The 27,879-nt window shown below is 35.8% G+C and overlaps 1 protein-coding gene and 1 pseudogene across 2 annotated transcripts; both read left to right on the top strand.

Moving 5' to 3' along the window:
• The first annotated feature begins 108 nt into the window (after window positions 1-108).
• On the top strand, window positions 109-26,744 carry TRIM23 (tripartite motif containing 23). 2 transcript variants are annotated; one of them, XM_057742350.1, is made up of 12 exons: window positions 109-267; window positions 4,708-4,870; window positions 9,554-9,675; window positions 11,791-12,069; window positions 12,641-12,823; window positions 15,722-15,937; window positions 20,047-20,181; window positions 22,086-22,215; window positions 22,725-22,835; window positions 24,106-24,230; window positions 24,350-24,437; window positions 26,346-26,482. In XM_057742350.1, the coding sequence occupies exons 1-11, from the start codon at window positions 187-189 to the stop codon at window positions 24,398-24,400; spliced, it is 1,596 nt and encodes a 531-aa protein (XP_057598333.1). In that variant the 5' UTR covers window positions 109-186; the 3' UTR covers window positions 24,401-24,437; window positions 26,346-26,482. The 2 variants fall into 2 exon arrangements, with proteins under 2 accessions (XP_057598333.1, XP_057598325.1); XM_057742342.1 differs by lacking the exon at window positions 24,350-24,437 and having other exon boundaries at window positions 110-267; window positions 26,346-26,744.
• Window positions 7,778-8,462, top strand: LOC130859089 (cytochrome c oxidase subunit 5A, mitochondrial-like; annotated as a pseudogene).
• Window positions 26,745-27,879: the final 1,135 nt, after the last annotated feature.

Consider the following 27,879-nt stretch of genomic DNA (forward strand, 5'->3'; position numbering starts at 1 on the left):
AAGACTGTGCAGCCCAACCGCTAGCGACCGGCGGGAGGAGGAGCGAAGAGGCCGTCCAAGATGCGCCCCGCGTCGTCCTGCGCGTGTGCGCCAGCGGCGAGCGCCGAGGCTTCTGGGTAGGGGCTTCTACCCCGCCCCTCAGGTGAAGGCTTTAACGGCTGCGTCTGCGGCGCCGCTCCTTCTAGGATGGCTGCCCTGGTTGTAAACAAACCTGGAGCGGGACTAGACAGTGGTCGTCAGGGCAGCCGGGGGACGGCCGTGGTGAAGGTGAGGGACCTTGCGTGCTCCGTTCTCCACCATCGGCCTCCCTTCGGTTCATCCCGGAGACCTGGCGGCTGCACCGCGGCCCTCGCTTTTTTTGGGCGGGATGCACGGTCTGTGGCCCCTGTCGGCTTGGAAGCCGATCCCTCCGCTCCGGGCCTTTACCCCAGCAGGCCTGAGGTTACCTGATCTCCTAGGCGTGCTGGTCCTCTGCTTGGAGTCGCCAACAGGGGCGTTTGCGAAAAGGAGTTTATAGGCCTGTGAGAATGACCTGCGCTGGTCTTTCCTCAGGACCTTTGCTTTTAGTTAAATCCAACAGGCATTAATTAGCTTATCTTTATGAAATTGAGCCGTTATTGTCGCCTGATACTTTGTTAGCTATTTTATTTTAGCTCGTTTGTATCTATTTATGACGTAAACGTTGATTCCAGTTTTACAGGTGAGGAAACTCAGGTTTCGGTTAACACTGTGTGGCACAGCCAGAGCTGACCGGCTCTAAAGAATGCTTTTCACCATCGCCCTGCTTCTGTAATCAGATCCCTATTACTGGTTGACCTGCCGCGGCCGTTTGGTGGTACGGTCTGTCAACACGGTCTCCAACAGCCCCATTAACGCTAGGGAATATGAATTACCCTATGCTTGAAGTTTGAAATTCTAACGTGTAAATGCTTAGAAAGGGGTTTACCGAAAATTCAGTCGAAATTTGTAGAATTCACTTTTCCATATAGATAGATAGATAGATCTGGAAGGGAGAGCTGATCTTAATGGTTTGTAGAATAACCTTCAGGATCATCTGTAATCTGAGATATTGGTAATTCTTATTCCTGGCTACATATTAGAATCACTGAGGACTTAAAAAAAGAAAGAAAGAAGGAAAGAAAATAAATTAATCTCCCAGTTCTGATTAAGTTGGCATCAGTATATTTTTTGCATTCCCAGAGTGATTTTAATGTGCAACTAGGAATCAGAACTACTAGACCAGGTATCTGAAGTTCTTTTAAGATCTTGAGTTATAGGCACCTATGGTTTTTCACCTAATGTTGATTTTATGTGACAACAAATGATACACTTCTGCTCACAACTATATTATCTATCAGTATTGGTGGTTGTTGATTCATCTGACCTTTATATATATATATATGTGTGTGTATATATATATTTTTTAAGCTTTGTTGGAATATAATAATTGCTTTACACTCCTGTATCAGCTTTTGAGGTACACCAAAGTTGACCCTTATATATTAATGAAGTCATTCTGAAGATACATAGCATATCTGAGATGCAGAGGAGCCCTCTTATTATTCTTCTTGTTGTATGGTTGAGATTTTCTTTATTGATTTGTGCTTTTCCTAAGTAGTGAATACCTGAAGATTATTTTGTTGAATTAACTTCTATTAAGAAGTAATTGGAATGGATATTATTACTGTATCTACTTTTGTTACCCTGTTTGCCTTAAAATCTGAAAAATATACCAAAGCCTGATGTAACTCTAGTTTATTATAGCACAGAGTTTGATAAATTAGAGGCTCATTTTGTTAATCTTCATTTTTATGTGTGAAATGTGACTGAAATGTACAATAGGATAGCCCTTTTTGGCAAGATCTGCATGCTGTAATTTGTAAAAAATATGGTGGCATAAATTAAAACATCGTCATTTTCATAGATGAAAGCAAGAAGTGTTCATTGGAAGGTAAAAGTTGAAGTATGTAATGCTAATGTATATATGTAAAATGGCTTTCTGCTTAATGAACAAGTTGATGATGATAGGGTTTTTACCGTTAGGAAAAACAGACAAAAATTGGATATGAAATTATTTACATTCACAAAAGACTAGTGAGCCTTCTTAATATGGCTTGGTTAACTGAAATTTGATTTACATATAGTAAGTTTGAAGCCTTCTTTGGCATATTGTGAAGTTTGTAAAATAGCTTTTTTTCCCTATCTAGAACTTAATTTCTTCTTCTGTTAGCCACAATTCCTATTCATAAACACTGAAGAAAAAATTTCTTACTCTTATGTACTGAGTTGATGCAAAATAGTCTAGTAACTATTTTTGGACCTATGTTTGGTTTACTAGTCAGTGGGATTTTACTAGTGCTTTTTGAAAAAAACCTGTGTCGCAACATGAGTAAGTTCTCTTATCTTGTGTAATGTGGGGTTAGAGATATGAGATATGAATGAAAAAAGTAAAATTTTAATTTGGTTCTTTGGAGTTTATTGTCATATAAATTTAATATATTATTGTGTCACTATAGTGAGAACATTTATTTAAAATGTTGCATTTATTTTATAATATCTAATTCTATTGTGAATATTTTCTGTATTTAATTGAATTTGATATTTAAGTGAAGATTTTTTTCTTTTTTTTTTAAAGTGAGGATATTTAAGTGAAACTTTTTTCCCACCTTTTTAAAAAATACAGGATAATTTGAAGTGTGTGTATTGTATTTGTGTGTGTGTGTGTGTGTGTGTATGATTTATGTGTAGCTGTTCCCCAGCTGTTTCCCTTCCTCAAAGAGACCTACAATTCCAATGTATGCTTGTAAAACAATATATACAAAAATATATGCTTTCTTTATATCCTCTCCTTTATGCAAAAGTTAAATATTCTGTATGTCGTTTTTCACTTTGCTTTATTGATATGAAATTGTTCTCTGTGTTTACATAAAAAGTTTTCTAACTCTTCCTCACTAGACTGTATAGTTTTGCAGTATATGAATGTGCCTTAATTTATTTTCCAGGTATATTTACTTTGTTTCTAATCTTTTGCTGATGCAAAAGGTTCTCTCAGGAATAACATATAGATCTCACACGTGATATTTGTAAGATAAACTGGAAGTAGAATTACTAAGCTCTTCAAACTTTTGATAGGTATTGCCAAATTGCCTTCCATAGAGGCTATATCAGTCAATAAACATTTCACAGCAACTAGCAATTTATCTACTCTCCCACACTTTCACCGGCACAAAGTGTTACCAACTTTAAAAAATCTAATTTGAAAAAAAGTATATTGGTATAGCTTCAACTGATTTCAAAATGTTTTGGGTGAGATTGGACATCTTTTCATATAATTAAAGAGCTGTTTTCTTTTCCTTTTCTGTGAACCGTATAACTGTATATTACATTTAAGCTTCTTTGAACCATACTCGGATGCAAGCCAGTTATGAATTATCAGTTTATTTACAGTGAAAGATGTTTGTATTATAAGCACTGACTCCAACTTAATTGCAGAGTTAAAGATTAAAATTTTAATGGATTAAGTCTGACTTCCACTCTGGGTTTTCTGTTTTTTACCTTGTATTATATATTTGTTGGGGAAATGGTAGTTGAACTATTTTAAAATTTTTGTTTTGTTTGGACTTTATTAATATAAGCACATAGGTGCTTGGTGTTTGGATACCTTGTTGCTGAGGGCTTTTTTGGTCTAACAGTAAAAGACAGGCTGGAAAGCCAGTAAAAGTATTAAAGTGTCTTGGGTGTTAAGATCAACAATTTATCCATGGTACATGGGGGCCCAAAGGATAGTGTGTTCATTTAGGAATTTGTTGGTTTATTAATGCAAAAAAGAATTCACTAGGAAGATGTCTGTTTAGCTGTCTCTCCAGCATTAGCATAAAGAAAAAGGCAAAAACAGTTATGTGCTGTGAACTACAAATTGTTTGATATAGTTTGAGAATAGAGTTTGAAAGGGAAGAGAAACAATAGGACAGGGGCCAGATTGTAGCAGGTCACGGATAGTGAGCACTGGGGTTTGGGGTACAATCAAACAGTTCAGCGTGGGCATTTTTTAAAAATGAATTAAATTGTGAAACACTTCAGGTATTTTAAGAACTAAAGGTATTTTCATTGATATAATTTGTTGACCAATTATAAAACAAATTCCTGGGCCAAGGAATCAGAATATGCTGATTGAAATTTAAGTCTAATTGCATTCTTACTTTTACAGTGTGTGATGCAAATGGGTACTCTAAGATACTTGAAAATTACTTATAGTCTTTTCTTAACAAGTTCTTTATCATTTACGAGGTAAGTTGTCATCCTAGCACCTATTTCATATTATTTTTGTCCATGTTAATGATGGTTGTTTGAGGGTTAGGCAATTGCAGAGAAATTAAGAACCCAATTTTGGTTGAGTTATATATTGTTACGGATTCAGATATAATGAATCATGTCATAATTTTCAAAAGCTAAAGATGTTAATTTACAATGTTATCTTGGTCCCTAACACTTATCTTTTCAAGGAGTTTTCACTATGGTATAATTTTGGTAAGATCTGTCAGATGAAATAATAAAAGGTGATTTAAGATTTTATATCCAGACAGTTTTTTTATGGAAGAATAAAGTAATTTAATAAGATTGATTCATTAAATCACGGGTTTTTTTAGCCTAAAATATTTATGCTTTTAAAGTCATTTAAAGAGCGCATGTTTCCTTTGCAAACATTAGGTGCTGGAGTGTGGAGTCTGTGAAGATGTCTTTTCTTTGCAAGGAGACAAAGTACCTCGCCTCCTACTTTGTGGCCACACAGTCTGTCATGACTGTCTCACTCGGCTGCCTCTTCATGGAAGAGCAATCCGTTGCCCTTTTGATCGACAAGTAACAGACCTAGGTAGGAAAAAAGTATATATAAAATTGTTCACCTAATACAAATGTCATAGGAAACAATTTCTTTCTACTTCATTTTTAAAATTATAAAATTCTGGGAATTCCCTGGTGGTCCTGTGATTAGGACTCTGAGCTTCTACTGCAGGGGGCACAGGTTTGATCCCTGGTCGGGTAACAAGCTGCAGGGTAGCCATAAAAAGAAAAAAGAAAAATTATAAAATTCCAAGGAGGTTTCAGTTTTTATTAAAGCCAGTAGTCTCGAAACTATAAACTAGCCCACTCTTAGGTACTAATTTTATTTCATCTTCTGAAGTTTTTATATGCAGTACTTACAGGTGAATAGTTTTAAGACACCTGAGAAAAGCATACTAACCTTTTTCATTTGCCTGTAAAACAGGGTTTACCTTAGACATGAGTAGGCCCATAATGAAAATACAGGTAAGTAATTTGAGTCTCAGCACATTGTTATTTACTGAAATCAGAGACAGAAGTGTTTGTAGCTTGTAATAGCTACTGACTACTCTTTGTTTTCTGTTAAAATGAATTTAAAGGTCTGGTGGATTTTTTTCAGTTTCCTGTATGCTTTTAAAACTTCATTTCAAAATGAGTTATTACTGTGAGATACCAGATTTGGAAATAACATTTATTAACATTTGAATAGTTATTTTACAGTCATAAATTCTATGTTTACTCTTTTTTTAAAAAATTTATTGGCTGCATTGGATCTTTGTTGCTGCACATGGGCTTTCTCTAGTTGTGGCTAGCAGGGTGGCAAGTGGGGGCTACTCTTCATTGTGGTGCGCAGGCTTCACATTGCAGTGGCTTCTTGTTGCAGAGCTTGTGCTCTAGGCGTGTGGGCTTCCGTAGTTGTGGCACGTGGGCTCAATAGTTGTGGCTCGCGGGCTTAGTTGCTCCGTGGCAAGTGGAATCTTCCTGGACCAGGGGTCGAACCCATGTCCCCTGCATTAGCAGGCGTATTCTTAACCACTGAGCCACCAGGGAAGTCCCTGTTTATTCTTTTTAATATTGGAATTTTTTCCAAAATTAATAGTTTAAGGTTGTCAGTTTTTTTTCAGGTCAGTAGCACTAATTGTTTTAAGACTGTTTTAATGTACTCATACTATATGTCAAGTGGAACACATTTAAAATAATTTAACCACCAAAAAAAGAAAGGAAAGGTACCCAGATTTTTAGACTGGAAAACTTGAAAAGGCCAAGAAACATGATTGTGTAGTATTTCCTTATAAGGAAAGAATAGGTTTCTTAAGATTTTGGTAGCCTTTATTTAAGTAAGTAGTATGCCAATTTGCTAGAAGACTAATATAGGACAGTGTTAGCATTACTAAAGATAACATTAACTTACTATTAGCCAAGAAATAATAATAGTAGAGGAAGAGATGTCTCTATTTTGATATCCTTTTATTTGGCCTTTTATTCTATAATTTATATATATCATACCATCTTCTTTATATAAAACTATATAGAAGTAGTAATATTTTGCAAATGGAGGATGAACCCTTTTTTCCACCATTTTGAAGGGCTCTATCTACTCTACATAAATAGCACAGTGTGGGTTGTTATCACCCTCAACTGTTATAAACTAGGAATTTATGACAGGTAATGGTTAGTCATATCCTAGGTTGAAATCAAACATGATTGCTATCATATCAATGTTAGAAAAAACAGACAAACCAAAAACTCTGCCTCGGATATAGATTGTAATTGCTATAGCTTGTAGGTTAAATTTTTACTGTGATTCCAGCCTGTGGAATATGTGTTAGTGACCCTTGATATGGTTTTGATGTCATTATTTTTTAATTTATTTTCAAATGTATTATAGAAATAATGTATATATTCATTGAAGAGAATTTGAAAAATTATTAAGAACTGTAAAGAAGAAAAAAAGTCATTTGTAATTCCTCCTTCTAAAGAAGCAAATTAGTGGTCTGTATAGTTCCCTGTGCTATATAGTAGGATCTTGTTTATCCATTCTATATATAATAGTTTGCATCTGCTAATACTAAATTTCCAACCCATCCCTCCCCCCCACCTGCCCAACCCCCACAAACTATTGTTAATATGAGAGAATCAGAATTAGAATTCTTCTCCAGTTCAAGAAGAATATCAGTAGTTGTTTGTCGTGGCTATTAATACTGGTCAGCATTATTTATGGTCCTTCTCTTCTGTCCTCATGGTAAAATTACACTTCGCTGCCCGCTTATGATTAGGTAGGAAGAGCTGTGTGATTTCTCTTTAATCAGTGAAATTATGAGTAGAAGTGAAGTGTTAACTTCCAGGTAGAAGCTGTTAAGAGCGGATTTTTGATGGTTTGCAGTAAATCCTTCTCCCTGCTATAGTGAGGTGGTCCAGGTGATTGGAGCCTAAGTGGCCTGTGTCCCTGATCATGGTCAGTAGGGAACAGAACCTCTCTTGTCTTCATCAACTCTTGAGGTGTTGCATGAGCAGAAAGCAAATCTTTGTTGTTTTAAGCCATTGAGATTTTAGAGTTATTTTGACAGTTACAGAAGTATTAAGTGATATACTAGGCAGAAGATACATACTGTCTAGATACTGCTAGGAGTTTATGTATATGTGTTTACTATATAATGGCAGTATTTGCATATCATCAAGATAATACTTTTTATTCAGTATACTGCTTAATCTTTTATAAATAAAGTAGATAGAAGTTAGCTTGAGGTAGAATATGTGTGAAAAATTAAAACAGTTGAGAAAGCCTTGTTGGTGCAGCAGGGCCAAGGAGGAATGCTGGGTAGACTGCATAGAGATACTTGGAAAAGGAGGTTATAGAAATCAGAGAGGAGAATAAAGATGTTTAGCCTAGTTCAAAAAAGTTCTTTGTAGAACCAAAATAAGAAATGGTTTCCCACACCTGGCTTCTCCTCAGCCCTAACCTGCGTGCTGCCATTGCCGTCATGCTAGGCGCCGCTGTTCGGTAGCAGCAGCCACAGTCTCCTGGGCCAGCCCTCGAGGCCTCCTGCGCCCCACTCCAGCCCCCGGTCCCGCTGCCGCTATCCAGTCAATTCGCTGCTACTCCCATGGGTCACATGAGACAGATGAGGAGTTTGATGCTCACTGGGTGACATACTTCAATAAGCCAGACATTGATGTTTGGGAATTGCGTAAAGGGATGAACACGCTTGTTGGCTATGATCTGGTTCCAGAACCCAAAATCATTGATGATGCTTTGTGGGCATGCAGACGCTTAAATGATTTTGCTAGTGCAATTCGCACCCTAGAGGTTGTTAAGGACAAAGCAGGACCTTATAAGGAAATCTACCCCTGTCATCCAGGAACTTAGACCAACTTTGAATGAACTGGGGATCTCCACTGCAGAGGAACTGGGCCTTGACAAAGTGTAAACCCCATAGATGGGCTTCCCAAGGATTTATTGGTAATGCTACTTGATTGTAAACAAACATGTGGAAATACTGATAATAACATATTACCTTATTTGAACAAGTTTTCCTTTGTTGAGTACCAAACTATGTAAATGTAACTTGGACTTTAATAAAAGGGAAATGAGTTTGAACTGAAAAAAAAAAAAAAAAAAAAAAAAAAAAGAAATGGTTTCCCTTCCCTTCCTTTCTTCTTTTTTCTTCTTTCCCTTCCTCCCTTAGAAATGAGGGGCCAAGAGGAAGGGGAGCCATCTAGTCACTGACCCCATCATCCTTTTATTTATTTGCTTTTTCAGTGAATATGTATTAGGTGGCAGCTTTGTGTGAGGTGGTATTTGTTGTATAGAAGCTCATCATAACAGACAGGTATTCCTTCTAATTGCTGAAGGATCTGGCTTTTATTTATAGGCTTAGGAGTTTGTGTGTATGTTTGCACATGTGCATGTGTATATGCACATGCCCATGTTGCGTGGGCACACATGCGTGCAACATATGCATGCTTACCTGCCCTTTTATGGTTAGTTCTGGGGAAAAGAAGCATTGGTCCTTATTCAAATGTGCCTAGATTCTTATCTACCTAAAAGGAACTATTGTCATGCTTTAGTGTGAAGCTCTGTGTATTTGTGTGAGAAAGAGTTTATATGTTCATTGACTGCTGTTAGGGTTCTAGGTTAGATGAGGGGTGGGGAAAATATTATCTTTAGCTGTTCTAGTTCCAGTTTACTTATAGATGGACTTTAAGTGTATCTTTCATACAATGGTTTTCAAACATGAGTCATAGCTTATTTGTGGTCATAAAATCAATTTAATTGGTTATGAATAGGATTTTTAAAAAAGAAATAGAACAAAAACCATCAGAGTGTGTTGCACACTGTGAGGGTGAAAATTGGTATGTAAATCTTTTGTTTCAGTTGTATGTGTGTGTGTTATCCTGGGTTGCAATGTAAAATGTATTTCTTACTGTAGATTGCTATTAAAAATATTTAAAGCACTTGCTTTAATATATGTAGTAAAAGTCAGTGACAAAATAGGTTTTATAAAGTTAAATTATAGAAAAATAGTAGAAGTTTAAAATATGTTTCTACTTAGAATGCTAAGGAGTTCTGTATTTTAAAGAGAATATTAAGGCAACAGAAAATGGAGAAATTCTGAATTTTTAAAATTTAGACATTAATGAGTAAACTGTGAGACTTAGAAATTACCATTGAGATATGAGGTAAAGTAAATAATATTCCTTCTTGTTAGATTTGATTTTTATTTTTATATTCTAGGAGATTCAGGTGTCTGGGGATTGAAAAAAAATTTTGCTTTATTGGAGCTTTTGGAACGACTACAGAATGGACATATTGGCCAGTATGGAGCTGCAGAAGAAGCCATTGGAATATCTGGAGAGGTAGTAATTGAACTTGTTAAAATATTTGTTATGAGCGTGAATTTTTTCTTTTAATTTAAAATATTTGGTAATAGATGCACAATATTACCTTACCCCAGCAGATAGGATCCCAGAAATACAACTTTTCATTACATTACAGTTGTGAAGGTGACAAAATCCCCAACCAAACAAAGGTAAAACTCAAACTTGAATTCTTTGAAAATGCTATACCCAAACTGTTTTGTGTATGAACTTGTTTCCTTGACATCATTAATTCTATCTAAGGGTAGAGTGAAAGAGTAAGAAGATTATGTATGAATAAGAAGGATGTGTAAGCTACATTAAAGCAGAGGGTGCAAAAGTGAATCATTCAATAGTAAAACACAGGGAAGGAAAGAGGAACTCCATGAAAGGGGCCTTAGTGTTGAGGCAAAATGCCTTAAAGATAGAAGTAACTCCTGAGGGAACTACTATTAAATGTCTTCATGAAAAATTAAATTGTGTATAGATGTACTCTCTTTATCCAGACAGGTAAGTATCCAGTAAATATTAGAAAGAAGACCATTAACACAAGTTAAAATACATTTTTAACACTTAAAAAAAATTGCATAGCTCAGAGACTGTTCTGAATGTAGGAATAGTTGTAGTAAATAGCAGTTAATAATTTTGATGATCAACTTTAAAACATGTTTAGTATCAAAGAAAACACGTCAGATTTTTTTACTTCTCTTTTATTAGATTATGAGTTCCTTATATAAAGTGAATCAGTGACATGAATTTCAAACTGAAGCACTGTTTTCTAAAATTTTTGTAGTTCTTTCCCATGATTTATCTTTTATCTTTATTTTGAAATACATTGAGTATCATCTGATGTTGATCTTGTAAATTATTTGTCAGGTCTGGAAAACAGAAGACATGACTTTTTAATTTTACATGTATACATTTCTCATAATTGCAAACAAAACCAATTAACTTTGGGTACATTTTTTATTTAATGTGATATTGAATGACACCATTGATATATGTTCTAATTTTTATTTCTGCAAAAATTTATACCAAATCTTTCCCTTTCCATTTATGGCCTTTTAATATTCAGGAAAAGTTTTCAAAGCATTCTTGATTATCTGAACATGTAAAATTTATAACTCACGATACTTTTTACTAATTCATAAAAATTATAAATATTTAAAAGTTTACATATAGCATAGGTTTTTTGTTTTCTCCCTTAAATCAGTGATTTTCAACCAGGATAGTGCAATGGACTCACCCATGGAGCTTTAGAAAAAATACACAGCTTGGACTTTATCTGTACCTATTGAGAAATAAGTGTTTCTCAGGTTGGAGTCTAGGCATCTATGTTTTTAAAAGCTTCACTTGGTTATCTGCATAGCATTTCTCTTCTTCTATACATCATGCTGACGAGTAATATTTAAAGCAGTGGGAATGTATTTACTATCAGTTTTTTCAGTCTTAAAAAAGACTTCTATCCTCTATTGTCAGTTTCTTGTGTGTAAAGTGAGGGGATTTTGCGGAAGATATTTTTGCACTGACTGTGAATCTGTAATAATGGTTTTATTTTTGGCCTCAAATTCACAGCATATATTGATAATCAGTTTCGGAAATAGTTTCTCACTGATAAAGATGAGTAGCGAGTGACCTTTGTACTTAATTATCAGCATATTTGTATGTGTAAAGGTTGGTCAGTTAAAAAAAGATTTGTGCTTTATATTTCAAAATTTGGCATGTTGTAACGATTGGGGTTCAGTTTAAAAACTTTTTAAATCGAAGTATAGTTAATTTACAATATTGTGTTTCAAGTGTATAGCAGCGTGATTCGGTTATACATATATATTCTTTTTCAGATTCTTTTCCATTATAGGTTATTACAGGATATTGAATATAGTTCCCTGTGCTGTACAGTAGGTCCTTTTTTTATAGGACCTACTTTTTTAGGTCCTTGTTTACCTATTTTATATATAGTAGTGTGTATTCGTTAATCCCAAACTCCTAATTTATTTCTCCTCCCCCTCCCTTGCTATCCCCTTTGGTAACCGTAAGTTTGTTTTCCATGTCTGTGAGTCAATTTCTGTTTAGTAAAGGGGTTCAGTTTTAATACCTTACTTTTTTGTTTATCAGAGCATCATTCGTTGTGATGAAGATGAAGCTCATGTTGCATCTGTATATTGCACTGTATGTGCAACTCACTTGTGCTCAGAGTGTTCCCAAGTTACTCATTCTACAAAGACATTAGCAAAGCACAGGAGAGTGCCTCTAGCTGACAAACCTCATGAGAAAACCATGTGCTCTCAGCATCAGGTGCATGCCATTGAGTTTGTTTGCTTGGAAGATGGCTGTCAAACTAGCCCACTCATGTGCTGTGTCTGCAAAGAATACGGAAAACACCAAGGTCACAAGGTATGAATATAGTTAAACTGAATGACTCTACCTAGTTTATCAGCCCACCATTTATTTTCACTGACTTGGTTCTTTATGCTAAGAGTAGAGATTGAGGAAGAGCTAAATGATGAATGAGTTGAGTTTGGTAGCTTGAAAAATGAGAGATTTATTTTCTGAATATCATAACAAAAATTTCAGAGAGTCCTTGTGATTCTTTCTTTATTAAAAAATGGCTTTCCAGCAGGAAACAAAACTTTTTTTCTTTGTGTGCATGTTTTTGTAATGCACTAGCTTGTTTTGATAATATTTATGTCTGTTGATGAACTAATGCTTGTGATAAAATTTTAGGGAGGGCTTCTTGGATTCTTGTTTAGCAAAAAATGGACTTCCAAGTTTTAAATTATTTCTTTGAAGGATAAATAGTTTTGGATTGAAGGCAAATTAGTATTTCTTTTGCTATGTTTTTTGTGTTACAGAAGCGACTTGTGGCTGATGCTTTTTTTTTTATTAATAGGAGCCATTTAAGAAGCATTTTATATTATTAGTCAATACTGTGAGTTCTTTTCTATAATTATGTTGCATCTTATAGCATTCAGTATTGGAACCAGAAGCTAACCAGATCCGAGCATCAATTTTAGATATGGCTCATTGCATACGGACCTTCACTGAGGAAATCTCAGATTATTCGAGAAAATTAGTCGGAATCGTTCAGCACATTGAAGGAGGAGAGCAAATAGTAGAAGATGGAATTGGAATGGCTCACACAGAACATGTATGGATTTTTTTCTTCCTTACCCTTTTTCCTTGTCACTTTTTCACCTTGTAGGCTTTATTGAGCAATTATATTGTGGCAGTACTGTACTAGTCACTGGAAATAAGTTTTTTAAAAAGTCTGTCTTTATGGAAATTTATAATCCATCATGGAAGAGAGATAATTTCAAGTGTGGTTAACTGTTTACTTTGTTGGGGAAGTACAGGATGCCCTGCCAGTATGCGTAAAAACAGCAATAACTTAAGTAAGTCTTGGAAGGCTTTCTGGAAGATGTGATGTCTAAAGTGAGATTTGAAGGAATTTAGTCAGGGAGAAGAGTGGGGTGGGGAGTGAGTTGTTCCAGAGAAGGAAGCATATGTTAAAATATCTGGAAGTGAGAACTGGACATATTGTAGAAACTTAACTAAATTCGCTGTGGTTGAAGCTCTGAGTATTGGGGTGGGGCATGGCAAGAAAAGATGTTGGAGAGTTAAGGGCCAAATGATGCAGCATCTTGTTAGCCATGTTTAAAGAGTTTGGTCTTTATCTTATGGGCAGTGATGAGCCCGTAAAAAGAATTGGTATAGGAATAACATCAGATTTGCATTAAACGAGGTTGCTCTTTAATATAAAAAATGAATTGGGGCTTCCTAGGTGGCGCAGTGGTTAAGAATCCGCCTGCCAATGCAGAGGTCACGGGTTCGATCCCAGCTCCAGGAAGATCCCACATGCCACGGAGCAACTAAGCCCGTGTGCCAAAAAAAAAAAAAATGAATTGGAGGAGCAACAAGATTGGAAGCAAGGAGACCTATTGTGAGGTTGCTGAAATTATCTACTTGAGAAATGTTTATGGCCCATAATTCTGTAGTAGTGAGAATGGAGAGAAGTACATGCACTTGAGATTTTAAACAAGTAGAAGGTAGGTTTTGTGATTGATTGATAATATTGATTGGGTGGGTAACTTGCAGGGTCAGGCATGATGCCTAGATTTCTACCTTGCCCAAGCTGGTGGATGGTGATACTGTGCTCTAATGGGAGAGGAAGAAGAATTTGGAAGGGGATAATGGGACCAAGGTGATAAGTTTAATTTGAATGTTGAATTTATTTCTGTGAAATAAAGGGAGATATCCTCCAGTAAATTGAAGAGTAGGTAAGTGTTAGGAAGTGAGTGTGTCTAACTTTTAAAAAATTTGACTGTGAAGAGAAGAAAGGAACTTAGGTGGTAGTGGTAGTTGCATTTTAAAATTGAATTATAGAGGAGAAAGGGATATTTTTAGATGGGAATATAAAATATAGGGACAGACAAATGTAGTGTTTTTCTTTGGTAAGACAACAGAGTTAAAGCTAAGTTATTGGGGAATAATGCTACACTGCTCTCTGTCAAATATAGTAGCCATTAGCCTCATATGGCTATTAAGTTTAAATTATTTAACAATTCAAAAAAATATAAAATTTACTTTCTCAGTCTCACTAGCTTCATTTCAAGTACATTTTATGTGTGTGTAGCTAGTGGCTACCATATTTGTCAGCACAGATATAGAATATATGTCATCACATAAAATTCTATTAGACATTTTTATGCTACGGTGGAAATATTTTATTGATTCCCTCAGCAAATATTTATTGAACACATCCCACTGTTCTAGCTAAGGAGACACCACTGTACAAGTCAAAAATACCTGCTTTTGCAGAGTTTATATTCTAATGTGGGGAGAGAGACAATACATAAGTAAAATGCAGCAGAAGTATGTTATTAGGTGCTTTGGAGAAAAATAAGGGAAAGGGGGAGTGCACTTTTATATGGGGTGTTTTAGGACAGGCTCCCTGAGAAGGGGCATTGAGCAAAGACCTAAAGGAGATGAGAAAGGGAACCATGCTAATATTTGGAGGAAGAGCATTCTAGGCAGAGAGAAGAGCAAGTACAGAGGCCCTGATGGAGTGTGGCTCGTGTGCTTAAGAAACTTTGAGGAGGCTGAGTGTAGAAGGCTAAAGTAGAATGATTGATGGGGAGCGTAGCAGGAGTTGAGGTCAGAAAGGGCTTTAAAGAGACTTGCTTTACTTTATTCTAGGAATGCTCTTCTTTAAGATGCTTATGTGGTTCCCTCTCTTACCTCCTTCAGGTCTTAGCTCAGATGTCTCTTTCTCAGGGAGTCTGTCGTTGAACATCCCATATAAAGGACTTTAGCATTTACCGAGAGTGGGAAACCCCTGGAGAGTTTTGAGCAAAGGAATAATTATCATTCTGACTTAACATTTAAAAAGGATCAGTCTGGCTTCTGGGTGGGGAATACATTATAGGGGCAGAGGTAGGTCTAGGGAGCCCAATTAGAAGGCTACTATATTGGACTTCCTAGGTGGCGCAGTGGTAAAGAATCTGCCTGCCAATGCAGGGGACACGGGTTCGAGCCCTGCCCTGGGAAGATTCCACATGCCATGGAGCAACTAAGCCCGTGCGCCTAAAAAAAAAAAAAAAAAAGAAGGCTACTATAATAATCAGGTGAGAGATGGTAATGGCTTCGATCAGGTTGGCGGAGGTGGAGGTGGTGAGGCATCATCAGATTCTAGATATATTTTGAAGTCAGCAGAATTTGCTGAGAAACTAGTTGTGAGATACGAAAGAGAAGTGTTAAGGGTGACTCCAATTTTTTTAGCTTGAACAACCTAGAAGATGGAGTTGCTATTTATTGAGATGGAGGAAACCAGGTTTGGTGTTGGAAGAGACTGGAGATTAGGCATTCCTTGTTGCTTGAAATTTAAACAGTTGGATATCCAAAGGCTATGGTTAAGGGGAAAAATCTAGTGTGGAAATACACATTTTGGGATTTTTAAGGATATAGATGGTATTTAAATTTTCATTATTTCATATATAAAATCTTTGTTAAGGTTACAGTTGTTTAAAAGTTATTTTTATTGCCTTAGGTACCCGGTACTGCAGAGAATGCCCGATCGTGTGTCCGAGCTTATTTTTCTGATCTACATGAAACTCTGTGTCGTCAAGAAGAAATGGCTTTAAGTGTTGTTGATGCGCATGTTCGAGAAAAACTGATTTGGCTCAGACAACAACAAGAAGATATGACTATTTTGTTATCCCAGGTTTCAACAGCCTGTCTCCATTGCGAAAAGACTTTGCAACAGGTATGTGGTTTAAACATGGTTAGGACATAGTTTAAGAAGGAGGATTTGTAAGCTTAAGGAGATCATTACCAGAGGTACACACTAGTCTATTTTATTGATATAATAAATATTTTTATATTATTACTCTATGTTACTGTGGGCATTAACGTTGTGCTTAGGACACGGTCTCTAAACCTCGAATTGCTCCACTCAGCCATATCAATGTCCTCTCTTTCGTGTGTCCTCCCCACCATAAAACCGTTGTTTCTAGAACCTCTCTAACTTCTTGTCATTCTTCAGTCATCCCAAGCCCTTTAACCCTTCTTTGCCAAGCATATACTATTCTTTCTGCCTGGTGGGCTTATGTCTCCCTTTTCTGATATTGGAAATTCTTCTTCAAATGTTTGCTGTTCTTTGAAGCTACTCTTCCTTACTCTTCTTTTTTTTTATTTGTTTTGGTTTTGGTGGTGGTGGGGGTGCCTCTCTAGCATAGTACTACCTATCTCTGCTCTAATTTATTGGTTCTTAACTTTGATGTCACAGAAAACCCATGTTTTTTCATGGTTGAGGTATCATAGGCAATTTGTTACCCAGTTTGCAGATAATGTTCTTTTAAAATAAATTAGATTTAAGGTTATTCTAACAAAATTGCCAGTCTTCTTACACATTACTGTTTTGGATCTGCCTTCATGAATGTGCAATTTAAGGCTAATTATTGCCCTAGGAATTCCTGATAAACTTCAGTCACTCTCATCTTTTGATATATTGCTAATGATTGTGTTGATATCAAATCATTGTAGAGCTAAACTTTTTACTGTTGTAGAGCTTTTTCTCTTAAATATCTGATTAAACTTGAATGTGACCAGGCTGTAACCACATCAGTCTTGAGTCCTTTAGTCCTTATCACATTGAATTGTAATAATTGATGTTTATGCCATTTATTAAGTTGTCTTTGAGCTCCAATCCTATTCTTCTGTCCTCTGCTTTGTGATGCTGGGACTGGAACTCTGCAAACTACATACCTGCTCTGCCAGCTGGCTCCATGTTATTTTAGGCTCTGCCAATAGTGAACAGTGGAGGGAAGCTGAAAGGTGGAGGCGGTGTCCTGTGTGTTCCCATTTGCTTGCGGTTCCTGTGAATGTCACTGCTCACATGAGGAGATCACATTCCTTAGGAATCTGAGTTTCAGCTCCATGGGAGCACTGCTATAAGTGTTTAACTTTTAATAATTCTAGTATCTCTCCTTTATTCTCCCAGCCCTGAGGGTGGTAGCTATTTCCTACAATTGTTTCCTCCATGATATATCAGAGTTCTTTTTACCCTTTCAGTTACCTAGTTAATAACTACACTAGTTAACGGTTCTTCGTATTAATTTTTTCTATTCATATGACTATTGTGGTTTTTATCTCCTGATTTGAACCTAATGATACAATATGCACATTTGTCCTTCTGGTTGTATCTATCCAGATACAAAGAATTTAGAGATACAAAGAGCTTAATAAATACTTGTTCAGCTCAAGCTACACAGCAAAATTAGAAATGGATCATCTCCTAAATCATAAGTGAATACTTCAAAGTATTTTTATATTTATTTTATTAAAAAGTATGCTCATGGTTACTGAAATATTTAGAAGTATTTTAGAGTTTCTGAAGCATTTTGTCAAAGTGACTGATAATCGTTAATGACATGGGATTATCTGACTGTGTTAATGCAAATGAAAATTGGAGTCTTGGATTCATTCTTCCTATGGGCCTATTAGTTTTGTTCTGATTTATGGCTACAGAACCCTAATCTCAACCAATAATCTTAAAAGTTCCTGCCACAGAGATAACTGAACAGAGGAATGGATGGGACATCACATATATATTACCAATTTTGAGAACAAAACTTAATCATCCCTCCCCTCCAGAAAAAAATTGATACATCATCTGAGTTCAAGGTGCGATGCTGAATGGTTAGGATTTGTTTATTAGGCAGATATTTGTTGTGTGCCTACTATGTGCCAGGTATATTCTAGGTACATGGAATATGTCAGTAAACAAAACAAGCAAAAAGCCATAATGGTGTGGAATTAGCATCCTGGCAAGGAGAAGACAGACAATAAGCCATAACCATATCTAATAAGTAAATTATATAGTGTGTTAAAAAGTGGTAAGAGCTAAGGGAAAAAGAAAAAGTGTGAGGGTACAGCATGTTACATTTTTAAATAGGGTAAGCATCATGGAGAGGTGAGACTTGAGCAGAGACTCAAAGGGGAAGAAGGTGAAGGGAACTAGCTTACACCTTAATGAAGAAGATTTCAGTTGAGGAAATGGTTAGAGCAAAAATCCTCGGGTGACATGCCTGGTGTATTTGAGGAACGGCAAAAGAGGCACTCTGGTTGGAATAGAGTAAGCGATGGAGAGAGTAATATGAGCTGAAATTAGAGGTAATAGGGAATTATATGTAAGGAGGGCCTTGTGGGCCATTGGAAGGACTTCAGCTTTTACTGATTGAATTGGAAAGCCAGTGTAGGGTTTTGAGCACAAGAATGATTTGATCTTACTTAAAAGGATCTGGTTGATGTGTAAAAAACAGCTTGAAGGAGGGCAAAGATGGAAGGGGTTCAGCAATTAGAAGACTATTGTAGAATTCCAAGTGAGAGAGAATAGTAGCTTGGATAGTGGGGGCTAGAAGTACCCAAATTTCGATGTCCAGGAGGATTTGTTGACAAATTGTATGTGGGAATAAGGGAGGAGAAGGCAAGAATGACTTCAGGGTTTTTGTTCTGGCAATTGGAACAACCAAATTGCTATCACCTAAGATGAATATGCAACAGTGAGCAAAAACTGACCACACCACTTCTCTCATGGAGCTTAAATATCGTTCGGAGATCTCCATCTTATGAAGAATACATTAGTGTATGTATAGAATATCTCTGGAATAATATTTGAGAAACTGGAAAGTGCTTAACATTGAGGAGAGGGCCTGGGAATCTAGAGTGAGAGGGAGACATCACAGTTTGACCTTTAGTCCTTTTTTTTTTTTTTTAAACCAATACATGTATATCTTAAATTATTTTAAAACTTTTTGTAGAAGTACACTATACAGAAATATGTGCATAAGTGTTCAGCTTGCTGAATTTTCAGCCTGGACATTAGTGTGTAACCAGCATCCAGATCAAGTAACAGAACATTACCAGCATCCCAGAAGCCCCTCAGACTCTCTTCTAATAACTACCTGCCTTTCCTCATAAGGATAAACCACTATTCTGATTTCTAATGTATACCATACCTTGTTTTTGTGTGTTTTGGTAATTAATAAAAGTGGGAATCATACAGTATAAACTCTTCTTGTTATTTCTTCTCTTACTCTATGTTTATGGAATTCATATCATCACATGTAATTGTGGTTCATTCTTACCATGGTTATATTGCATTTGTGAATATACCATAATTTATTTATCTGTTCTTCTGTTGATGGACTCTTATTTATTATTATCTTAGTCAAATCTACAGATAAGGTAACTTTGAATGCTGCAATTTAAAATGAGCTTTTTTTTTTTTTTAATTAATTAATTAATTAATTTAAAAAAATATACAAGAGGCAAACAATGGAGCAAAATACACCAAAACAGTCCTATAAGGCCATGGAAAGCAGGGGTCCTAAAAGTGTATGGTCTGAATGTTTCTTGACTGTTTAGGTTGGTGGAGGGCACACTTTGAAGTTGTTACCTGGAAGCCTAAAATTATTTCACCCACTAGGTTTTCTTTTATCTCTGTCTCTCTCTCTCTTTTTTTTTTTTTATTTTTTTATTTTTTGGGGGGTACACCAGGTTCAATCAACTGTTTTTATACACATATCCCCATATTCCCTCCCTTCCTTGACGCCCCCCCCTCGAGTCCCCCCCACCCTCCCTGCCCCAGTCCTCTAAGGCATCTTCCATCCTCGAGTTGGACTCCCTTTGTTGTACAACAACTTCCCACTGACTATTTTACAGTTGGTAGTATATATATGTCTGTGCTACTCTCTCGCTTCTTCTCAGTTTCCCCTTCACCCCAAAATGAGCTTTTTTTGAGTTTTAGTGATATCTCTTTTTTTCCTTGTTTCTTTAAAAAGTTTATAAGAAATACCATCTTCTCTTTTCTAGGATGATTGTAGAGTTGTCTTGGCAAAACAAGAAATTACAAGGTTACTGGAAACATTGCAAAAGCAGCAGCAGCAGTTTACAGAGGTTGCAGATCACATTCAGTTGGATGCCAGCATCCCTGTCACTTTTACAAAGGTAATATATTCTATACTTCATTTTTAGGTGTGTTTTTGAACAAATCATAATTGTTTTACATTCTATGATAATCAGCTTGAAGAGACAACTAGGAAATTAATGAACCACAGGATTAGGGAAAAAACAAACAAAACGACTTTATCAGTGGAAAATAAAAAGTGGTGTAATGAATCTCCCTGTACTCATCACCTGCTTGAACAATTAAAAACTTTTTTTATTTCATCTAGCCTTTCCCCCAGTCTCTTTCTACCTACAGACTCCCAGGTTATTTTGAAACAAATCCCAGCATATTTCATCCCAACATCATATCATTTCATCTATGTAATATTTTCACATATAGTATTCTTGATTGACAGCTTTTTTTCTTTCAGCACTTTGAATATATCATCCCACTCCTTCTGGCCTGCAGTGTTTCTGCTGAGAAATTTGTTGATAATCTTATGGAAGCTCCCTTTATGTGATGAGTCACTTTTCTCTTGCTGCTTTCAAGATTATCTGTTTTTGACATTTGACCGTTGGATTATAATGTGTCTCAGTATGGGTCTCTTTGGATTTATCCTAGTTGGAATTGAGCTTCTAGAATTTTTATGTCCATTTCTTTCCTCAGATTGGGAAGTTTTCAGCCATAGTATCTTCAAGTCAGATTTCTGTGCCCCTTTATTTCTGTATCCTCCTTCTGGGACTCCCATTCCCATATGTCTTCTCAGGGTCTTTTCACTTCATTCTTTTTTCTTTTTCCTCCTTTCCATGAGTTCAGATTACGTGTCTTAAAAAATTAATGCTTGGACTTCTCTGGTGGTGCACTGGTTGAAAATCCACCTGCCAGTGCGGGGACACATGGGTTCAATCCCTGGTCTGGGAAGATCCCACATGCCACAGAGCAACTAAGCCCGTGTGCCACAACTACTGAGCCTGTGCTCTAGAGCCTGTGAGCCACAACTGTTGAGCCCATGTGCCACAACTACTGAAGCCCATGCACCTAGAGCCTGTGCTTGGCAACAAGAGAAGCCACCACAATGAGAAGCCTGTGCACCTCAACAAAGAGTAGCCCCCACTTGCCACAACTAGAGAAAGCCCACATGCAGCAATGAAGACCCAACACAGCCAGTAAATAAATAAATAAATTTATTAAAAAAAGTTAATGCTTGCAGAAATCCTATGTAAGTTTGGTACTGTTTTTAATCCCCATTTTATAGATAGGAGAAGTGAGGCAGAGAGGTCATGCAGTACATACAAGTATGCTCATTGCAGCATTATTTTATAATACCGAAAAATCAGTGATGACCTGATATCTGTCAGTTGGGGATTGGTTAAATTGTGGTACGTGGAATATAATGAAACAATTGAAAGAAAAAGGTGGATCTATATGTTTTGAAATGAAAGGATTCTATAATGTACTATTGAGTGTGAAAAGTTAGTTTCAATTTGTATTTTTTTTTTTAAGTATATCTGCTTTGTGTATGTCAACCAATGAATGCACAGGAAGATGTCTTGAGGGATATATGTGAAATTGGTAACAGTGGATATTTATGGGAAGTAGGCATCACTTTTCATTTTTAATTAATATATTTAGCACAGTATGAAAAATCTTATTTAAGGAAGGTTCAGTTGAGTTAGAAAATCTGGGAAAAATAAGTTGGTGTGTATATTTTTTTAACTTATATAAAAAAAAGTACATAGTAAGTTTTACAAAGCCAAGATTTAGCAAAGCAATGAGGTTTGATTTCCTCTTTCTAAAGATCAGAATCAGGTTATTTTAATAGGTGAATGTAACTTTGATTTTAATGGATTGAGGAATAAAGAGACAAAATAATTAACAAAGATATTTTATAAATAAAAATGTAAGTGCTAATACTTTTAAATCCATATCAGAATAAAAAGGTTAATTTTTTTTTAAATTATAGGACAATCGAGTTCACATTGGACCCAAAATGGAAATTCGAGTTGTTACGTTAGGATTAGATGGTGCTGGAAAAACTACTATTTTGTTTAAATTAAAACAGGATGAGTTCATGCAGCCTATTCCAACAATTGGTAAGTATGAGTATTGCTTTTACCTTAATGGACATTTTACAGACAACCCTAGCTTACAGCTGAATTCTTGGGATCTTATTTTATGCCATTCTGGCTTGGAGATTGGCTCTAAGACACCAGCATTTCAGAGAAAAAAATGTAAGATACATGACTGTGGGATTGAAATGTGGAGCAGGGGATAGCAAGAAGGAACAGAATATTGGTGGGACAGTTGGAAGGAATAAAGGATTGATGACCCTGGCTGAGGATTAGGGAGGAGGAGGTGGTGGTGGTACAGAGCTGGTACTTGGGTTCAAGGTCTTAAGGACTCTAATGGATTAGAGGGCTAACCCTGGTTAAAGGTATATATTTCCCCATATATGTTTATTATGAGTAGAGTTGGTTGGGGAGCAGTAGGTAGTGCTGTATGCAGATAATTTGTAAGTCACAGTTATAAATGGGGTTGCCTGTGTTTGGTGTGTCACTGGTAAATATAAGTTCAGTATTAAAGTAAGTCTTTTTAAAAACAGGTTTTAATGTGGAAACTGTAGAATATAAAAATCTAAAGTTCACCATTTGGGATGTAGGTGGAAAACACAAATTAAGACCATTGTGGAAACATTATTACCTCAATACCCAAGGTAAGAGTATAAAAATTACATCTTAATTTTTCAAAATTTTAGGATGCAAGTCCAGTTTTCAATGCATTCATTTAGCTAATAAAACTGATATTTTAGCATTGATTAAATACATGACTATACCTTTAAATATTGGTAGCAAGTGCCACATTATTAAGGAAATTAAAGTGGATAGACTGGGATATGTACTCTGGTTTATTTCATGAAAAACCATTTAGCATAAAGAGCATATTTATCTTATATATGTAGGCAATTAAGGGTACTTTCCTCTTGCTGCTTTTAACAATTAAAGTATATCATTAGCATTCATATGAGTATGATCACTGGCAGTGTTGTGGTATAGGGTAGAATTTGTGGTGTATAGTTCTGTTGCTCTGTTCAATGAAATACAACTCAATTTTTAGCCCATTATAATCTGTCAATAGCTCCATTCTTTCATTTCTATTCACAATTAGTTATCTGCAGAAGAACCTACAGTGGTTTGCTTTTGACCAAACTGTGTTATATGACATACATTCCACTTAGCATTTATTCACACTTGGGCCCCATTCTACACTTTGCCTCTTGTTCCCCAATATAAAGCTTATGTTCATGCTACCTGTTCCATATGTCATTGTATTTTCCACCTAGAAGAAAGACTAGATAATTTTTACTTTGGGATTTTTGATATTAAGTTTAGTATGAGCCAGTGAGTAAGGGGAAAGAAAACGGAATTTTGAACATGAGGAATGGTTGAAAGTCTGGGATGTTTAGCTACCATAAGGTAGCTGGAAAGATTTCAAAAGAGAATTCAGTAGATACTTATGAAGTTTCTTGTCTGTATTTTGAGTACAGTCTATGGAAAGTGCTGTGCCAGGCACCTAAAGAGAATACTTTGGAGAGAGAAAGATGGTGATTTATTTATTTTTAAAAGACTATCTTTTGGTAAAGGAAGTAGTAATCAAAGAAGTAACATCAGTAGGTAGATGGTGAGAGCTACATTTTCATTCATTAAGAGAAGAATATTAAATGATATGCGCAGCAATCTGTGTTTGGTAGTGCAAGTGTTGTAAATCCTGTTATAGATGGGGAAACAACAGCTGAAGAGTTAGGTGAACTGGTTGAGATCATATCATTACTTATTGCTAGATGCTCCTATAATAATAGGCAGCCTTTCTGTGAAAATAATGATTGTAGTCTAACCATAATATGTTAATGAGAACATTAAAATACTTAACCCATTTACTGAAACTTAACAAGTGACTAAATGAATATTTTTGTCTTTTTTTGGTAGCTGTTGTATTTGTTGTTGATAGCAGTCACAGAGACAGAGTTAGTGAAGCACACAGTGAACTTGCAAAGTTGTTAACGGAAAAAGAACTCCGAGATGCTTTGCTCCTGATTTTTGCTAACAAACAGGTAACACATTTGTATTTCAGAATATTTATTTTAGTATTCCACATTATAAGGTAGCTGTTAAGATTTTAAGAGAAATAATTCAGTAGATATAAAGTTTCTGCTCTGTATTTTGAGTACAGTCTATATGGAAGATGCTGTACTTGGTACTTGGCGTATACAGAAAGAAGTAAGGTAGTTGATGCTCACCAGAGACTCCTATGTATTTAGGTAAGCATGTTAAGTGTATATTTCTAATACAAAGAAAATTGGTAAGTGACTTCAGTAATATTAACATAGAGTAGTTCTAAAGGTGGTATTTTGTAAGATTTGTAAAAAGTAGGATTTGAATTGAAATTATGAGAGTTGAAGTTATGGATAAGACTTTGAGTTAATATGTGAAGGAAAGAACACTGCAGGCAGAAAAAATAAAAACATGAGTATTTTAAGGGAGCATCAAGGAGATCTATATGTGAGGGGTGGGTAGAGGATGAAGAAGTCCTAGAATAACAGATGAGGCCGTGTGGTAAACGCCAGACAGGGCCAGACTGAGAAATTTAGGTTACATTCTATGACTAAAGGAGAACCATTAAAAAGTTTTTGGACTAGTTGGCAATAAGATCATATCAGTATTTTAAGATTGTAATCCTGGGGGTAGGATGTAAAATTAATCAGGGGCAAAGGAGTGGAGACAGGCAGATGCAGTAAATTGCAGTAATTCAAGTGAGAGTTAACAAGATCCTGAATTAGAGGAATAGAAGGGTATAAGCTGGTTGAAGAAACTTTGTGGAGATAGAATTGTTAGAATTGGTGACTGAACGGGGAGGATGAAGGACAAGGAGTAGCTGAAGATTCTTAGATTTTGAGACTAAGCTTCTGGGAAGCTGAGAATGCTTTTCTTTAGTGCAACAGAGGGGCTTAGATGTCTTAAGAAGGAAGAGTAGAATGGACAGTAAGGATTTTCCCCTTAAGGAAAAAAAGAAAAGGCAAACTGTTAAGAGCTGATATACTTCACTTTATGTATGATTAAAGATATGCAAATAAGGCAAAGTGAAATACCATTTTCCACCTCTCATATTGTTAAAGATGAAAATGTTTGATAATCCTCAGACTTGCATACACAGCTGGTGTGGTTATTAAACTGAGATGTTTTCTTGGAGGGCAATATGGCAGTACTTTGTCAGAGTTTTAGGTGCATATACCCTTTTACCATGTAATTCTGTCTCTAGTAGTGTATTCTGCAGACAGATATCCTAAGATATCCTCTACAAACATATGTATGTAAAAATATATACATTTACCTGAATGTATATGCATATGTAGTAGCACATAAGCACACATCTTCAATCTAAATATTCACTATAGGACTGGTTAAGAAAATTATGTTGCACCTACAGTGGAATGCAATACAGATGTTATAAATAACGTGGAAAATCTGCTTGTCCTGATAATGGAAAGATATCTTTATTTTCAAGATAAATGTTAAGTAAACAAAAAACCAGAGTATGTTCCTGTTTATTTGCATGAGCGTGCATGGAAGTTTTCTGAAAAATATGAAAGAAATTGTTACCGATGGTTGCTTCTGGGAAGAAGGGGTATTCAGGGGTATTTAGAAAATTGTGTTTTTTTGTTTTTTGATTTTCTTTGCTTTTTTAGGCTGCACTGTGTGGCTTGCAGGATCTTAGTTCCCTGACCAGGGATTGAAACGGGCCCCTGGCAGCAAGGGCGCAGAGTCCTAACCACTGGACCACCAGGGAATTCCGTGGAGAGTTTTTAATAAACTCTTTACTTTATAAACCCTATGTAAAAGCCATTTCTTATGATATATGTGTATCAATTTCTTTTTAAGTTGATGCCTTATAATGACCTGGGCAGTTTTTTCATTCAGGGGGCACAACCTATATTGATTTCATTACAAGACTATTTTTAAAAACTATCCATATTATAGCCAAAACTCAAATTTTTTCTATTCTCATTGATCTCAGAATTATTACTGAAAGTTGAATTTAGGTTTTAGCTTTAGTATAGACTTCTGTTAGAATGGTACCAACAGAATTGTATATAAATAGCAATAATTACAAAAATGATAATTTTGATGGAATGATTTAAAAAAGATTCTGATGTGTATTTATCTTTCAGGATGTTGCTGGAGCTCTGTCAGTAGAAGAAATCACTGAACTTCTTAGTCTCCATAAATTGTGCTGTGGCCGAAGCTGGTATATTCAGGGCTGTGATGCTCGAAGTGCTATGGGACTGTATGAAGGGTTGGACTGGCTCTCACGGCAACTTGTGGCTGCTGGAGTGTTAGATGTTGCCTGAGTTTAAATGCAGCAGTTGTTTAAAGTTTTGTGGTTAAAAGTTATTTTGCACATAACATGATGTAAGAAATTCTACATCTCAAAGATAGTTAACTTACAATGTATATATAAAAGGAATCTTGGATTGGGAATTCAGTACGGTATTGCTTTTAAAAAACTCTAGTAAAATTTAATCTGATTGAGCAGATTAAACTGGATTAAATAGGGACTTATTGGATATGCATTTTTTTAAAATGTACATTTGTTATTTAAGTTTTTCAGATTATATGTGACCCACATATTGGGGAAGAAGTAGTCACAAAGAAAGAGTAGGTGAAGGTTTATTCTTTCAAAGGAAAAAGAATAGCCAACTGAGTGCCTGATGAAACCTCTGTATGAAGCAAGTGAAACATGGCTTCTTTTTTAACTTGCCTTTTCACTGGATTTTGGCAGTATTTAGTAGCAAAAATGGAAGTGACTTAATGAAATAAAATCCAAACTGCATCTTTGGGTAATAGGATTACTTTAATGTTCAGTATAACAGAGCACCTTTAACGCTAAGAACTATAAGCTATAGAAAATTAATATTTTATAGTGTTTTATTAAAGCTCTCCTAAACCCTTTTGTATAAAACCCAGTGAGTTAGAATGAAATATAATCTAACTAGGCCTGATGTCAGATTAGTACTACACTGAAGAACAATTAATAAAACTGTGAAAGTCAGTTATATTCTAGTTTTTCTTCACTTGTGAAAGACCCATTTGCAGGGCTGAACCTGGATGTATTATTTCCTAGGTCAGAGCTCTAAATTGTCCTTCTGGTTTTCAATATATTTAAAGTACTTAGCAGTGTGTCTTTTAAAAATAATATTGCATCTTTAGTGAGAATGACTGTAAGTAAAATGTAGTAAGTTACACACAGAAACCAGGGTTGGTTTTACATTAAAGGTAGAGATCTAAGTAGAAAACTACCTCTACCTCAAGAGAAGTTATTTAAGTAGTGGCGAATGCTTATTACAATGACTTTAAAATGTTTTCCCAAAATAAGTGCATTTATGTTAACAATAAAACGTGTTCAAGTCTTTCCATGACAAGGCCCTGAGAAGTTGTTTGAGAGAAACAACATGTCTAAGAAAGGATAAGAAGAAATGGTCAAAAAGTTTACATCACATTTATTATGCAGTGTTGTGAGTTAAAAGTTTAAAAAGTTTGTGTTCTTTACTGTTTTTCATTTAAGGAAACTCCCTTATTATGGCAGTACAACTTATATTTAAACATACCTAGATTGGTTTTTTGGGTTTTTTTCAACGCTCTTTATCCTAAATCATATTATTTGAAATGCTATGAGGACATTGATGTCTGATGACAGGATGTGAC

Source organism: Hippopotamus amphibius, chromosome 1, assembly GCF_030028045.1.
Source record: "Hippopotamus amphibius kiboko isolate mHipAmp2 chromosome 1, mHipAmp2.hap2, whole genome shotgun sequence".
NCBI classification, from domain to species: domain Eukaryota; kingdom Metazoa; phylum Chordata; class Mammalia; order Artiodactyla; family Hippopotamidae; genus Hippopotamus; species Hippopotamus amphibius.